Source organism: Merops nubicus, unplaced genomic scaffold (assembly GCF_000691845.1).
Source record: "Merops nubicus isolate BGI_N331 unplaced genomic scaffold, ASM69184v1 scaffold11160, whole genome shotgun sequence".
In the NCBI taxonomy this organism is placed as follows: Eukaryota; Metazoa; Chordata; class Aves; order Coraciiformes; family Meropidae; genus Merops; species Merops nubicus.
Genome location: NW_008583583.1, coordinates 64,839 through 79,784, shown reverse-complemented (window position 1 = coordinate 79,784; position 14,946 = coordinate 64,839). Strand labels below are relative to the sequence as shown.

The 14,946-nt window shown below is 39.3% G+C and overlaps 1 protein-coding gene across 1 annotated transcript; it reads right to left on the bottom strand.

Moving 5' to 3' along the window:
• Positions 1-307: 307 nt before the first annotated feature.
• Positions 308-14,736, bottom strand: TSPAN8 (tetraspanin 8). The gene is made up of 8 exons (XM_008941412.1): positions 14,677-14,736; positions 10,044-10,118; positions 7,755-7,874; positions 7,047-7,121; positions 6,854-6,961; positions 5,100-5,249; positions 2,947-3,030; positions 308-361 (listed from the first exon to the last, which is right to left on the bottom strand). The coding sequence occupies exons 1-8, from the start codon at positions 14,734-14,736 to the stop codon at positions 308-310; spliced, it is 726 nt and encodes a 241-aa protein (XP_008939660.1).
• Positions 14,737-14,946: the final 210 nt, after the last annotated feature.

The following is a 14,946-nucleotide window of genomic DNA, read 5'->3' as shown; positions in this document are numbered from 1 at the left end:
ACGGGGACACACTGCATGGCAAACTGTGAATCTCAGCGTGGCTTAAATGCTGTTCTTCAGACAAAATAAACTCCTCAGAAACATAAACAAAGAAGTTTATTGCAAATAAAAATTCACGTTCACATCATTAAATCTTATGAAGGTCGTTTGCAAATTGTGAAGCATCCGTGTGCACAAGGGCTGCCATTTTCATCAGAACAGCTGCCTGGGACATGCATATATTTATCTGAATGTGCCAAGCCAAATACCCTTCTATCTGCAAAGGTTTTGATTTGGCTGGTGACTTCATTCTGACACTTCCACGGTTTCATTTTCTCTGAATCTGGCAGTAGAGGCTCATAGAAAACCCCAAACCAAGAATCTGGAAAGCAAAGACATTTCTGGTATTACTTGGCAGTCCTGGAAATCCCAGGATACAACCGATACACAGTGGGAACATTTTGTTTGCAAATGTCTTGGATTTACATGCAGGCTAAATCTGCTATGCAGAAGATCTTTTCCGATGTAATTCTTAAAGAACATGACTTTAGAATATAGCCATTTTAATGAAATCAGTATGTAGCACAGGTAAGACTGCAGACACGATGGAAAACTTTCATTTGTTTAAGATTGATTGCTTCTGTGGATGGGGAACCCTGTAACTCTGGGGGTTTAAAATGCAGTCATTAGCTGCAATGGAGCAGCAAATACTGAGAAGTTCAAGAAATGTGAACAAAATTTCAATCTTTTATTTTCTAAGAAAGCTGGAGAAATTTTCTGAGTTCATTGTATATTCTAAGGATTGTTTCCCTTTGAAATCTCTCTCCTTTTCCACTGGCATCTCTTTTATGTAAATATACGTGTAAAGACATGTATGTGCACATATGCCTGCATATGTATACAGGCATACATCTATACATATATCCCACCTTTCTGAGTGGCAAATGATCATGTGACAAATACTTATGTTCATCAGTAATAGATTTGGGATAGAAAGAGAGTCCTCTAAAGAAGCTGTTGCTCAAAATATAAAATTCAATAGGGTCACCTTCTGCAGTGGGAATTACTGAGTAAAATTCCACAGCCTGTGACAGACAGCTAGAGAGATCAGAAGTTCAGAAAGCTTCCTACTGGATTTAAAATTAACCAGTCTGTGAAGGTGTTTCACAAAAGTGGAAAGTATCCAATTAACTCTTATGAAGACAATGAACACCAGGTTGCTTCATTTATTTAAGGAAGGAAGGACAGCAGAAAGCATACAGAACACAGGGGTACAGCTAAGACAAGGGGATGGACACACAGCTGGAATAAGATGACAGGGCTTCCCTGACATACCATGTCCACATTTTCCCTTGCACCCAAGTGAAACTGGACCCTTCTCCATATCATTTCCGCTCATAGGGTGAGCTGAAACCACTGACAGCCCACAAGCGGCATAATGGAGTGGGCAGAGGGGGGAATGCTGGGGCAGAACACTTTTCCTTGTCCACTTCTTTTTATTTGGTGTTTTCCAGAGCAGAGAGATGGTTAAGCTGGGGGGGTTTGATTTGCAATTACTTGAGAAGTCCTAACATGTTAATAGCTTTGGAAAGGCCAAATGTTTATCAAGTTTGAATTGCCAGCTGACAATTTGTACCAGCTGAGGCTCATATTGTTTATTCATGTTGTTTTCTAATCCTTTTATGATTGGAAGAGCCAGCCACCACAGAAAATGCCAACTGGAGAACAGGGAAGAAAGATGGCCAATGAACTGAAGGCTACAACTCATGTAACTACAGTAACTAGAGCAAAGTGACTTATAACTTATCTTTGGGATACGGATGCAATGGTATACTTCTATTGTATTTTAAAGGCCTTTAATATTGCAGTATTTCACCTATTTTCCCCCCAAAGTCTACATATAGGCAAGAGACCTGACCCCCACAAATGGCACCTTAAATAACACAAAGCCTGTGCCAAGTAAGAATTCAGTGCCCTGTCCTCTCCCAGTGCTGCAGCTGTGTAACTCTTCCCCGCTTACTATTATTTTTCCTGGAAATGTATTTTTGAGTTGGGGCTCTTGCCCACTCTTCTACCACGAGGAGCAATCCTCTGCCAATGATGTTAAGAAGTTTTCATTTGGAATAACAGACTGAACTCTGCACAGCAATCTTCGTCATTTCTGCTTTTCCCTCAAACATCTATCGGCGGGGGCAGGGGAAGAGAGAAACCACAGAGGAATAGTGAAAAGAAAGAAAATGACTGAAGAAAGCAACATGATGAAATCCCCTGTTTCTTTGTCACTTTGCCCTAATCAAAGCCTATCATTCATCAAGTAGCTAACTGAATAACCTCACTGTTTTTCCTCTTCTCTTTGGAGAAAATTTTACATATTATTCTTCAGTGTACAGTGAAACTTTCTTTCTGCTTTTTTTTCTAACTTTTTCGGGTTTTTTTCCTTCTGCTTTTTTTACACACAGGAATATCTGGAGTAGCACAGGTGTGCGCTCAGGCATATTCATGCACCATCTTGATGGCTAAATTAGGCCTCAGAATATTAATTTTGTACCAGAGTTTCTCAATGTTCTTATGAGATTACTTTTGCTTCAAGCAAGAGAAGGAAAAGACTGGCTATTCTGCCTCATGTCTTCCTGAGACTGAGCTTCCTGTGTGTCCACACACACCTCTGTCCACAGGGCTCACTGTCAAGGCACAGCCTGGCTCCAGGACTGTCAAGGATTTGCAGAAAAAATCCCCTGTGATACACTTATACAGGCAGCAGGGTGGTCTGATCCCACCTAAGTTCACAGCTTGACAGCCACATACTGTTTATGGGAAATAAGAGTAAGATTATAGCTAAGGTGAGAGGTGTTTTTTCCTTGTCTATTAATTGAGCAATCCAGGTGTTTTAATCCCATTCCCAGTGTAATTCTAAGTAGAATATATTGCTTGTCAGCTATTAAATATTTTAATGGTGTATACTGTTACCTCAATAACAGCCAGTCCAAAGGCAATCCCCATAATTATGAGCAGATGGTCTTTAAGGTATTTGATAATCACATCTCCACAAGGCTGAAAAACAAGACAGAAATAGTATTTATAGGTAAGCAGTATTATCCTAAGGTTATCAGGAATGCATCCCCTAAAATATCTGTCTTTCTCTTTCTCTGTGTATTAAAGAAACTCTATTTGAACTTACTCTAGCTTGTTGCTGACAAACACACCTGCATGTACCTCGTGCTCTGAGGAAGATATCTAGCCTTGTCTTCCCAAATATGAAGATTAATTTAGTAGCTGACCATAAAAGTGTGCCATTTTGATCAAAGACAGCTGTAGCTGTAATGCCTAATGTTTGCGTGATTTTTGGTTGAAAAGGAAAGAAGCATTTGTTCTGACTTTCACTTGATAATAATTTGCTGCTAGGAAAGAGCCAGTGCAGCCATGACCAGATCTGAAAGAGAACTTCTGTTCCACAATAATCTGATCTTTTGATTTGAATCTTCAAAGCTTATTATTAGAATCAGGCTCAACTAACAATACTTGGATAAAAAAACCTAGCTTAAAAACGAATTTTGACAAATGTTTGGTGGGCTGGGGCTGGGAGGAAGAGAGTAATCATATATGAAGTTCTATACAGAGCTACTCTCCTCCTTAATAAATGCATACATCTGTTCTTATGATAATTACATCTTCTCCAGGCACGGGCAATACTCCTTTTGCAAACTATAGGGAAAGGCAAATACGGCTCAAGTCCATCATAACTAGAGTACTGTTCCAACACTAGAACTGCCTTCTGCCCAAATACTTTCACCATATTTCCTCCATCACAACAAACACACGGGCCTTCTCCTTCTAGTCCTTCTGAAAAACCTCTCATTTAAGCTGACTCAGAACTGCACTGAATTTCAAATCTTTTTTTTCCTGGATCACAAGAGCTGAATGTCTTTACTAATGTCTGACACCACCATGAAATCTGTGTGTTCATGTGAGTGATATCTTACACCTGCAGTAATTTCACTGATGGCTTCTCATGTGTCCTTTGAGGGTTTGCCTGAGGCCAAAAAGACATTCAAATGTGGCCAAAACAGCCTCTTTGTATACATCTTATTTCCAGATTGGGTTCTGGCATCGTCTACTTAACCAGACTGTTCCTGTGCTTTAAAACACTATTTAGTTCTGTGGGACTACACAGAGAGGAAATTAGTGTTCAGGCAGGACCTGGCTAAGGAGCTGTGCATTTAGAAAAGTATACAGCCAGAATGGACATTTTCTAAAGTCTGCCATGTGCTAGGTGAAGACTGGCAAGTTTTCTACCACCAGCATTCTAAAAATGCTGTTATTTTGTCCTAGTTTTCCACTTTTTTATATATATTTTTCTTTGTATCCATGGAGTTCAAATTTCCATACAGACAAATCTTGAAATTCATTCAAAATTGAGACAGAAAAATCTTTAAACCCATTAATATTGCTGCTGCCCACCTACCAATTTTTGACTACGTTTTCTTGTTGCCTGCCATCAGATATTTTTTTCCTTGTTATTATGTTAACTGCCACAAGCTTTTCAGATGTGTACAGTTGTAGGAAATTGCTGCCATGAAGCCTGCAACACGTAAGGTTTCTCTACAGCAGATCCTGCAAAATAAGTGTGGGGGGTTTTATTTAAGGACTATAAACCCCAAAGGTTTTAATTTATATTTAATTTAATACATTTAATATATTCATTTTTCAATATCCCTTGGCTCTTTGAAAGCCTGAGTCAACATGTTTACTACCAGAAGGAGCCTGGGTGTGTATATAACCTTCTGAAGGAGGAATCAGAGACAAAGGGTAGCTGAAGTGCTGCTCTGACCCAGAACCATACCCTGCCCCCAAAGACAACAGTTTTCATCCATAGTAGCAGACTGCTGAGGTCCTAAGGTCTCTGCACTGCACAGCTAAAATAGAGGCATCCCATGTGTATTGCGTGTATGCACAGTCCTCTCATAGCAGGTGGCACAGGGGCAAGTCTGGCTAGTGAAGAGAAGGCAAAACTTTGCCTTTTTGGAAAGATACAGAACTGCTGACTATGCCAGTTACCAAAACCAACCTTGGATTAAAACCTCTTTTTGGGAAGGAGAGTGGAACATTCCTTTTTTTCTTACCGTTTTATAAACGGATCTGCCTTGAAAAGTGGTGCAGAGGTCTGGTGATGGGTTCTTTAGGTCACACTCACAGATTTTATTGACGCCAATAAGATTATTAAAATTTCTTCCCCAGTCTTCAGCTCCATTTAGCAAACCACAGCACTGGTTCTACAAGAAAAGAGGAAATGGAAGGATAAGGGGAAAAGTGGTGATTTGCAGTTCGAGGAGAGTGGGTGAGGAAGCTGAGAGGAACAACAAAGGAGAGATTCTCTTTCATCTTTTCCCATGTGGAAGTTGTCCCAAATTGATATGTCTCAAACACCCTTTACTTTTCTACACCAGTTATAAGTAAGTGCACAGGTTTAAAAAAAAAAAAAAATCACCAAAACCCCCAAAAAACAACCACAGTTGCAGTGCTCAAAAACATTAACATATTTTAGAATGCTGCAAAGCTAGTAATTGTCAGTGCCAGAATGGAACTGGAATGTGGAACAGCAGAACAACACTGGGTATTTCACATCTTGAAAAGTCAGGCTGCAAATGTAAAATTCAGGCACATAAAACTCTGAAATCTAGAAAAATAACCACCTTGAATGATGGTTAGCTGTTTAAATATAGAAATGGACTGAGGAGGCCAGGGCTTCATTTGGGGTTTCTGAAACCTAAACCAGGTGCAGTTTCACTTCACGCTCCACTTTATTCAAGCCACTAAAGCTCAGGGGTGCAGACTTGGGTTTGAGGTCCTCCCTCTTTTAAAAAGCAGCTGGAAATGTTCAGGTGATTTTGTATAAAAGCAAAGGCTGTGGGACATAATAAAGCAATCCTGGTCTACTTAAAAATTAATACAGTAATTATGGGATTTTTCATTTTGCTCACCCTTCAATCACTTCTCCAGGGAGCTGCTTATTATATCAGAAGAAATAAGCTGGCTCAGAGGCGGAGGACAGGACTGAAGGTGGAATGGGTAAGTAGAAGTGGAAGTAATATAAGCAAACCAAATATGGTTTCTTGCTTCCTTTTCTGTCACACCAGGATGTTTTAAAAATAAGTTCTTTAAGCCTACACATCAAAGTCATTACCCATTAACACTGTCAGTGTATAGACACAGGTACTAGTGAGAGAAGAGGAGTCTACCCCATCAGTGATACCAGTGAGATTCAAGGGTATTCTCAGTGTGATACAGGAGTGAGTTGGCATAGTGTCCACCTTTTAGGGTCCTGCAGGTGGGAGAAGCCAGGATAGCCATAATCACAGTGAAAAGAAACCTCCTTTTTTTCATGTTTCCTTCCCCCTTCTTACACAGTAACTTGTGGCATTTAATGACTTCATAGCCATAGATTGTTCCAAATAAAATACACTCCTGAAGTTTTCCTTATCCCTGGGGTAATCTTGCCTTAACAGTACTGGGTAGTTCCTAGATGGGATACAGTGAGGGAGCAATGTCCCTTCTGAAGGGAAAGTTGTAACAAAGGAGTAGGCAGCCTTCTCATGAAAGAGCTTAGCTGTCAGTCTCACTTGCACGTTGTGTGTCCTTGTTCCATTGCCCCTATAAATACTATTGCACAAAGGAATCATCACAGAAAGCCCATGTCATGTCAAGAGAACGGAAGCCCCTTGTTTAGTGTTTCAACTTGCATTCAAGTCAGACCCTTCGCCATCCCCAGGGAAATAAATTAAAATATAAGGCAGAGTAGCCATAAATTAAGCACAGACAAATGCTGGAGGTGGAACAGATAACAACCACCTCTGCCCCTTGTTACATTTTTAATTACCTTTCTCTGAAACTTCTGGAACTTTTCTTGAAAGACTTTAGATTCTTCTGTAGAGCTTTGCAATGAATTCACAGCCTCCATCAGAGTCTTGTTAAGGGATGTTTCAATCTGCAAGTCCACATATTTTATTAGGTTTTGGGGTAGGAATAAAATTCTGGGAAGACATCAATGAAAATGAAGAATAATACTGTACCTGGGATCTGTACACTGCCCCCAAAATACCTCCTGTGACCTGAAGGATCAGTATCAGAAGCAGTCCAATAAAAAACTAGAAAGAAAAAAAAAAAGGATGGGATAAAATTACAGTACTTCTGACCAAGATGATTTCTTCTAAGTGAATGTTAAGCTTTCATATACTAGAATAACCATGTAGGCAGAAGGAACTGAAGTTTCAGTCAGAGCTGCTCTGGCTGTTCCTCCTTTGGCAAAGAGAAAAGGGGGTGCTTGAGACAGAGTATGCTCAGATGGTGATCAAAACAAGGTGCACACCAGAGCAGTGGCATGATGAGCAGTGTGTAGGTGAGACATGCTAGGCAGAAGGACAAGGAGGACATTCTAGGACCACCAGCAAAGCCGGCAAGTAGGAATTTATGAAATTAAATGGGAAAGGTAGTGAGGGAGGACTCTAGAGGGAAACTTTGGTGACAATTAGATGGAAAAAAATGCTAGTGACATGCTCTCTGAACACTGTCTTCTTGTTGATGAGACCATTCATCATTTTTTCTGCACTAGAATTTAGAAGAGGCTAAAGCAGAAGGTAAGCAACGAAAGCACGTGATCATAATAAAATATTCAGTTAAACAAAAAGATTCCCATCCTCATTTGATACTACTTGCAAGGACTTAACCCATCAAATGAAGCTGTGGCCTGTTAAGGGTAGCAAAATGTTTTTCTTTCCTACCAACAGCAGCATGCATCGGCTTTCCTTTATGGCACCACAGCACCCCAGAAAACCAAGGACCATAATGATGGAGCCCACAGCTATCATCAGGTCAACAGCTGCAAACAGGCTGCTGTTTATCTCCAACTCCTGAAAAGAGAGAGGAAAAGTCTTTCAGGTACAAGAATCTCCTCCTAAAAACATCTGTGTCCTCCAAAACAAGATAATTACTTCATAACTAATAAATGTACTGATTAGCAACCATGATCTGTAAATAAACAAACCTCTCATGCCCCCTTCTTAAACATTTTGCTGGGGAGCTTGGTAGAACCTGGCTTTTCATAGTCTTTGTCTCTGCACAAGATGAAACTCAACTTTAGAAAGTAAATGAAGGTCTCTTGTCTTTAAAGTGGCTTTCAGTTAGTTTCCAGTCAATTAATCTTTATTTTTTACTAGAAGTAGCAAAATTGATTATCTTGAAATCTCTCCTACACTAAGCAAATGTTAAAGAAACAAAATCCCTGTTTGTCATTAGAAGGCCAGGAACATACTCTGGTGTTCCTGAGAGAACACTGCTCAGAGTGATGCTGGATATGCTAGAGAGGTAGCAGTAGTTTCTAAAACAGGTTTTTGTTTTTGTTTTGTTTTTTCTTTTATTTAGGCATGATCTCCAATACCATCAGAGATGAGGACTGTATTTTGATGTGTGGGACTTTCAACTAAATAATTCATATACCTCAATATTATGAAATATCAATTTATTCAGTTCCCACAGGACTGACTAAGGCCAAAGGCCAAAACAGAGAAAAATGTTCAAAGAATATTTTTCCAGTGAGGCTGGTGCCAAGATTAGCAAAAGTGTCTGGAAGTTCTCACATTTATCTTTTGATGGAAATTGCAAAGGTATATAGACAAGTATAATTTGAAGAATGTGTTGTTCTTACTCCTTCCAAGTTGGACTGAAAATCCTGTTATTTATTCTTAGAAAGCTCTATTCATTTTCAGCCAAATCCTTATGGTCTGTTCAATTATTACTCAGGCAAAACATACATTGGTTTTCAATGGGAACTTTGCCTGCCTAGAGGCAAAAATGTGAGAAAATGCTTTCAATTTTGGTCCCTACTCTTAATTAACACTTTTGGGGGAGTACTAAGTGTCACTTCAGGAAACTGGTTTGGAAGACACTTAAGTACGCTTTTCAGAAGAGGAAATGTCTCAAAAAATAAGAAAGAATAATAGTGGTTATGATTTTCCAAGCTCCATTGTACCATCTGAACCATCATACTAGACGTGGTAAACTAGCAAGGATGGCAACTTTAGCTTCTGGCAAAATATTGATTGAGGAGTGAAAGTTGTCATTCTTCCTCTTCCACAGCAGGGAATGGCAGAGCTTTCCACAATGACCCAATTTACCCTCATGGCACAGTGTCATCAGAAACTGAGCTCTGTTGCATCCATCCACTGCCAGACCATGAGACATGTGACACTAGCTAGGGCCACAGTGTCATCAGCAAAATGGCAGGAAATGTATACATCTATCTTATCTCCACCATCTTTTTATTTCCAGATGGGAAGACACTGACTTGAAAATTATTGTTCTTAATTGAAGGACTGTGGTAGAGCAGTAGATGAGTAATCTCAAGATTTGCAACTTAATTTATACTAAAGGCTCAACCTGAGGGATAAAAAACCAAAAAGCTTCCATGTCACACCTGGCCATATTTTCAATTCTATGTTCAGAAGTCTTTTTGGTAATAGACATATGCACATTGAATTTTCAAATTCATTTACTTTTCTATGTAATTCATAGAATAAATTCACAAGAAGAAATACACTGCTTAGACCTTAGAGTCACATCATTCTTCCTGTTAGCATAACAAAGCACCAACACACAAAGATTGCACAATGCCTTTCAGAGAAGCATCTACAAGCTGTGGAATCAGCTTCTGCCAAGGATGGCAGAAAACAGGCTGCAAGTCAGAGTCCAGTGCCACTGGGAGAACACTTGACAAAAGGTTGGCAGGGCCCACAGGGCCAAAGGGCCTTTGCATCAAGAGATCCAGCCCCTGCTGTGTGTCTGCAAGATCCAGTGCTCCTCAAAATTGTATTTTCCCTGGCTTTGCAGAAAAGGAAAGTCATGAAGTCTGAAGTAACTTAATAATCTTGCTGTTTAATCTTAAACACCATAAAATGCATTAATCTTTACCCACACAAACCACCTCAACATAAACATAACAAATTTGTGGAAATGAAGATGGAAAATTAATGTGTATGCAGTAGCTTGCACATTTCACATGGTTCTGGTGTGACTGCATACATTACCTGCTGAGCGTCTTTGCTAACCCGAATCCATATAGAGACTCCCAAAATAATGGAACCACACACCTGCAGGAGAAAATAAGGAATAGTTAGAAGGATCAGCAATTTTAGATTAACATACAGCATCCAAATTGCACCAGATGTTCACCAAAATTCTGAAATCATTTGTTTGACAAAGTGAAAGAAACATGAATTGCTGGAGTATAGAATATTGATTCATATCCAGGAAACTTCATAAGGGTAGTTAAATCTTCAGTTATACACCAGATCCCTGATGTTTCTACCTCAGAAGACTCCACATTTCCTTGATGATTTATACATATGGTTGGGAAGCACACAGAAATTCTGTTAGATGAGAGAGGAATTCAAATTGCTATTGTATGTATATAACATGTCTGTAAAGAACATTGTTTCTTGTATAATGGAAACACGTGAGATTTAATAAGGGATGTTTGTATACACATTGTTTCTAGAATTATTCAGGACATATCTGGAGACAAATTCTTTATGGTGAAAGTATCAGGAGAAATCCTAAATAAACATTACAATTGCAAACAGTATCTGGCCACCTTAGACTACTACTCCTATAAAATGCCTACAGTTATTATTTCCATTACTTTTTTTACAGAAAACAACCATACTTTGTTGTGTACATGTGAAAGTTAGACTGGGATGTCTTGCTGTAAAATGCTGAAGTCAGGGCAGATGAATCCCAGGTCACTAATTGTGCTCCTGTTTAATTGATTATTGAGGTACCATTCCACTATGTGCCAGTCACTCTTTTCCTAACCTTGTCTGTGATGATTTTTACACATAATTTCTTTATAAAGTGTGGGACACAGGTAGTTAAGAGACTAATCACATGTAAGAATTGTGCCTACTGAGACGACTGGTAGGAAAGAAAGCTCACTGAGGACCACAGACTAGTCAGATTTAGAATTATCTTCCTGTCTGTTATTAATACTCAAATGATAAATGGCCCTGAAATCTTGTTATGAGCTTCCCGTGAAGACTGGGACTATTCCAAGCCTTTTAAAATTAAAAGAGGTATTTTTATATGTTTTAGATAATTTTTCTTAAAAAATACTTTTCTTCCAAAAAGTTCCATAGAATATTCAGCATCAAAGAGCATAACGACTTTAGCAGATTATTTAATATGGAACAGAGCCAGCACTAAGACATGAGTACCACACATTTTCCTGCTAGAAGTAAAGCTCCTGTAAGTACATTTTGAACATGAAAAGGAAAATTGTACAATCGATGACAGCTGTATCATGTTATCAAATTTACCTAGAACTCCCCACTGAACCCTTCTGAATCTCACTGAATCTGCCTAGGAACTGATGGTATCATATGACTGTATATTTGGGTCTTGTTCAGCAGCACTATGTGAGCCATGTGGCTATGCACCAGACAACATGGGCTCGCTAATGTGAAAATTTCCACTGAATCAGCTAATGCTACCAATCCAAACAGAATTTGGCCCACTGTCTTATTTGTTGCATAGGAACTCCCATAAAATCACAGCATAGTAGTAGAAATAAACAGAGCTGAATGTACAGGAACTTACCAATCAGACAAGAATGTGATAATATTTACTCCCTCCATTCAAAAAAGAAACATGATTTATAAATAAAAAGTCTTAGTAAGGTGTACACATTTTAAGTATAAAAATACAGTTGATTTAGGCTGATAAAAAAATGATCCATTTCACTAAAATCTTAATGTTTTGTTTCTGTTGATCTTCATAATATGCAAAGTTGACAAGAAGACACAAAGAAAAGGTTTGAAGTAACAAATCAAAGTGGTCTGTTCCCAGAGAATCCAAGTCAAACATTTCAAGTTTGCTGGAATGCTCCACTCTAATTATTAAATTTTCTTAAAATAATGTTTCAGCTGAAGAAATTTTCATTTCAGGAAATTTCACTTTTAATGAACCAGTATTTTCCAGTGGAAAGAAAAGAACTTCCTTGAAAAAGTCCTCAACCATTTTCCCAAAACTACATGCCTATCATAGTTTTTCCTCTACCCTTGACCAAGAATCAGTGACCTTGTTGTGGCCTCATAAACTGACCAGGAACAGGACTGTTGTCCCTCAAATTCAATTGGTCCTTCTCTTCTCAAGCCCTCCAGACTTACCATAATAAGGAAATACAGGCTGGTTAAATGAATATCACCTCAGATGGCCGTGCTGTGACTCTGGACCAGCACCATATCAAGATTCTGCACTTCTTAGACATGGGAATACCAACACTATGGGGAATTCCCTCCACTGGCACACACTTTTTAGGCTACCAGCTTAAGAGTACGAGGAAGAGTTTTATACAAGGTTACTCCTGTAATTACTGGAATAACTCCTTGAGATACCTGAAATGAACAGTGCTTGGAAGGTCCTACAGAGAATATGGTCTATGGCTCAGCATACCTGCTAAACTTGTGTTGCTGCTTGGAGGGATCAAGATGTTCAGGTGTAAAGTACTAGAAGGGGCCACTTTGGTTGTAGATGGGACTGCAAGTCTAGTATCAACAACCAATCAAAGACTGCTCTGTCACTAATCAAGTTGCCTCAAAGCAAAATCAGACATCAATATTTAGTGCAAAAAAAAAAATGGCAATTCTACAGTTTTGCATGATGTGGAGTAGCAGAAGCTGACAGAATGAGGACAGCAGGTGAGACTGGATATCTTGCAAACTCTGAAGGCAAAGAGGAAAAATCTGACCTGCATGTCAGGTTTAATGCACAAAACTGACTTAAAGATTAATTTAAGGACTATTAAAAGCTCCATATAGGCACCCAGCTCCAAAGCAGGATCTTCAAAAGCACCGTTCCATTCCCAAGTCTCCTAAAAGGGAACACTCCCAGAGAGATTTGGCTTAAAGTGAAAGGCTGCCAGGTAAATATGCAGCCGTTGCTCTTATCTAGTTAAGGTTAATATCACCTTCATTTCCCACTATCAGTTTAATGTTTCACTTGCTGAGTACTTTATGCACCAGGGAGAACAACCAGTGGCTGTAAGGAAATCGCCATTCCCTGTACTTTATGACACGGATTTAATGATTTCCAGGAATTAGTGACAGGAATGTGAATCAAAGAATCCAGCTTCATTGTACTCCATCAACCCACATTCATGATTGCATCATGTCTACTCTTCCCCATCTTCGTAGTGTTAAACTCCTTCCTTCAAAATAAGTAACTAGGGCTGCATTCCTGTCCTCATCTGTCCTATCTAGGCAGTCACCTGCACAGCAAATGCTCTCATCATATTCTTCCCCAGAACAGAGTACAGGTTTTCCCACCTTTGGCATAAAGCTAGGTTTTGGGAAGTTTGTTCCACAGCTGCTTGATTCCTGAGCCTTCATGACGCCCCAAGGACCATATCCTGTGCTCTTTCCTAGGAAACCCATGCTGTCACTGGAAGCTTAGGCATGGGGCATTACTCACGTGTCTGTTCCAGAAGTGTCTCGAGCTTTTCTAACGCTTGTCTGAAACATTTGTGTATGTTTTAGCTTGCAGTAAATGTACATGAACGTGAAGGGGAAAAACTTCCTGAGGCACAGGAATTCCAAGTCAGAAATTTATGGACTTTTTGCAGAAAAAATTTCAACACAGATGTCAAATATCTTCAATCTGCCTTGATGGAGGTGGAGGAAGAGGAGGGAGGAGGCAGTTCAAACTATCACTGGCCTGTTAGGAATTTCTTTGTGAGGTCCACAATCATTCAAGTTGTTTTTCTAATCCTTCTCATTTTGGCTAGCCACAAATTTTCCAGGGCTACTGTTTGTGGTCCCTTTTGAATGGTAGCACCTTTTCACTTGAAAAAAAATATCCTTTGGGGCAAAGCCCATAATGTGGCTAGTAGTTTCATTTCTGGTTTCAGTGAACCTCTGGTGAACCTGACAAATCTCTGTCAGGAAAGCTGACAGTGAGGTTGAACCATGAAAGAAATGTTCTTTAACTCAAACCTTTCCAGAGTTTCCAGGATCAGAAATTCTTACAAACCAGCTGAGACGTGATAAACAGACAAATACTGTTGAAATGACAACCAGAAGCCTGCCTGCTGCCTTGTGCCATATCTGCCTTGATACAGCTATTGGCAGTACTGCCAGCCCATACCATTTTACAAGCATTTACTGTCCACCATCAGAAACTAATTATGATACTGAACGTAAAGCAAAGAACTGCAAAGAAATATATGAAAACCGGTTATCAATTAGGAGGCTAAAAATACGAGTGAATTTTCAGTCTCCTTTTTCAACTACATCTTGAAGATTATGCCATTGGGATGCAATCAGCAGACAATAAAAGCAAGAGAACAAAGAATTGTCAGTGGAGAGTCTGTTATCTTCTGACTGAAATGAGTGATATCCCCTGACATCAGGAGCATGATATGGGCAGGGAGACAGACTTATAGCTGGTCTACTTTTGAATGAAGAGGGAAAGCTGTTTTGAAGGAAAAAGACAAAAGGAAGGGCAAAAGCAAAACATATTCTCCCCTCCCTGATTTAGAATCATACTCTGGTTCCACTTATGCTCTATTTTCTTTACAATTCTTTCAGCTACAGCATTCGGATAATGTTGAACACATTTCATGCATCACTAATAACAATTTAAACACCAGCTTACCCAAAATAAGAAGTTGAAGATGAACATGGAGTACTTCATGCAGCTGCTGACACCCGCCATTTTCAACAAGCTTAGACAAAAACAAGCACTGCAGAAGAAGCTCTCCTATGAGTTTGACCTTGATATAAAAGTTGTTCCTGTGTCTTCAGAAAACCTCTCAAACCACATCAAATACACCATGCTCTGCTACTGAAAGCAAAAAATCGCAACCAAGGCATCGACAACTACTTAAGTAGTTCCTATAGCATAGGTAAATATTAACCAGAGCAC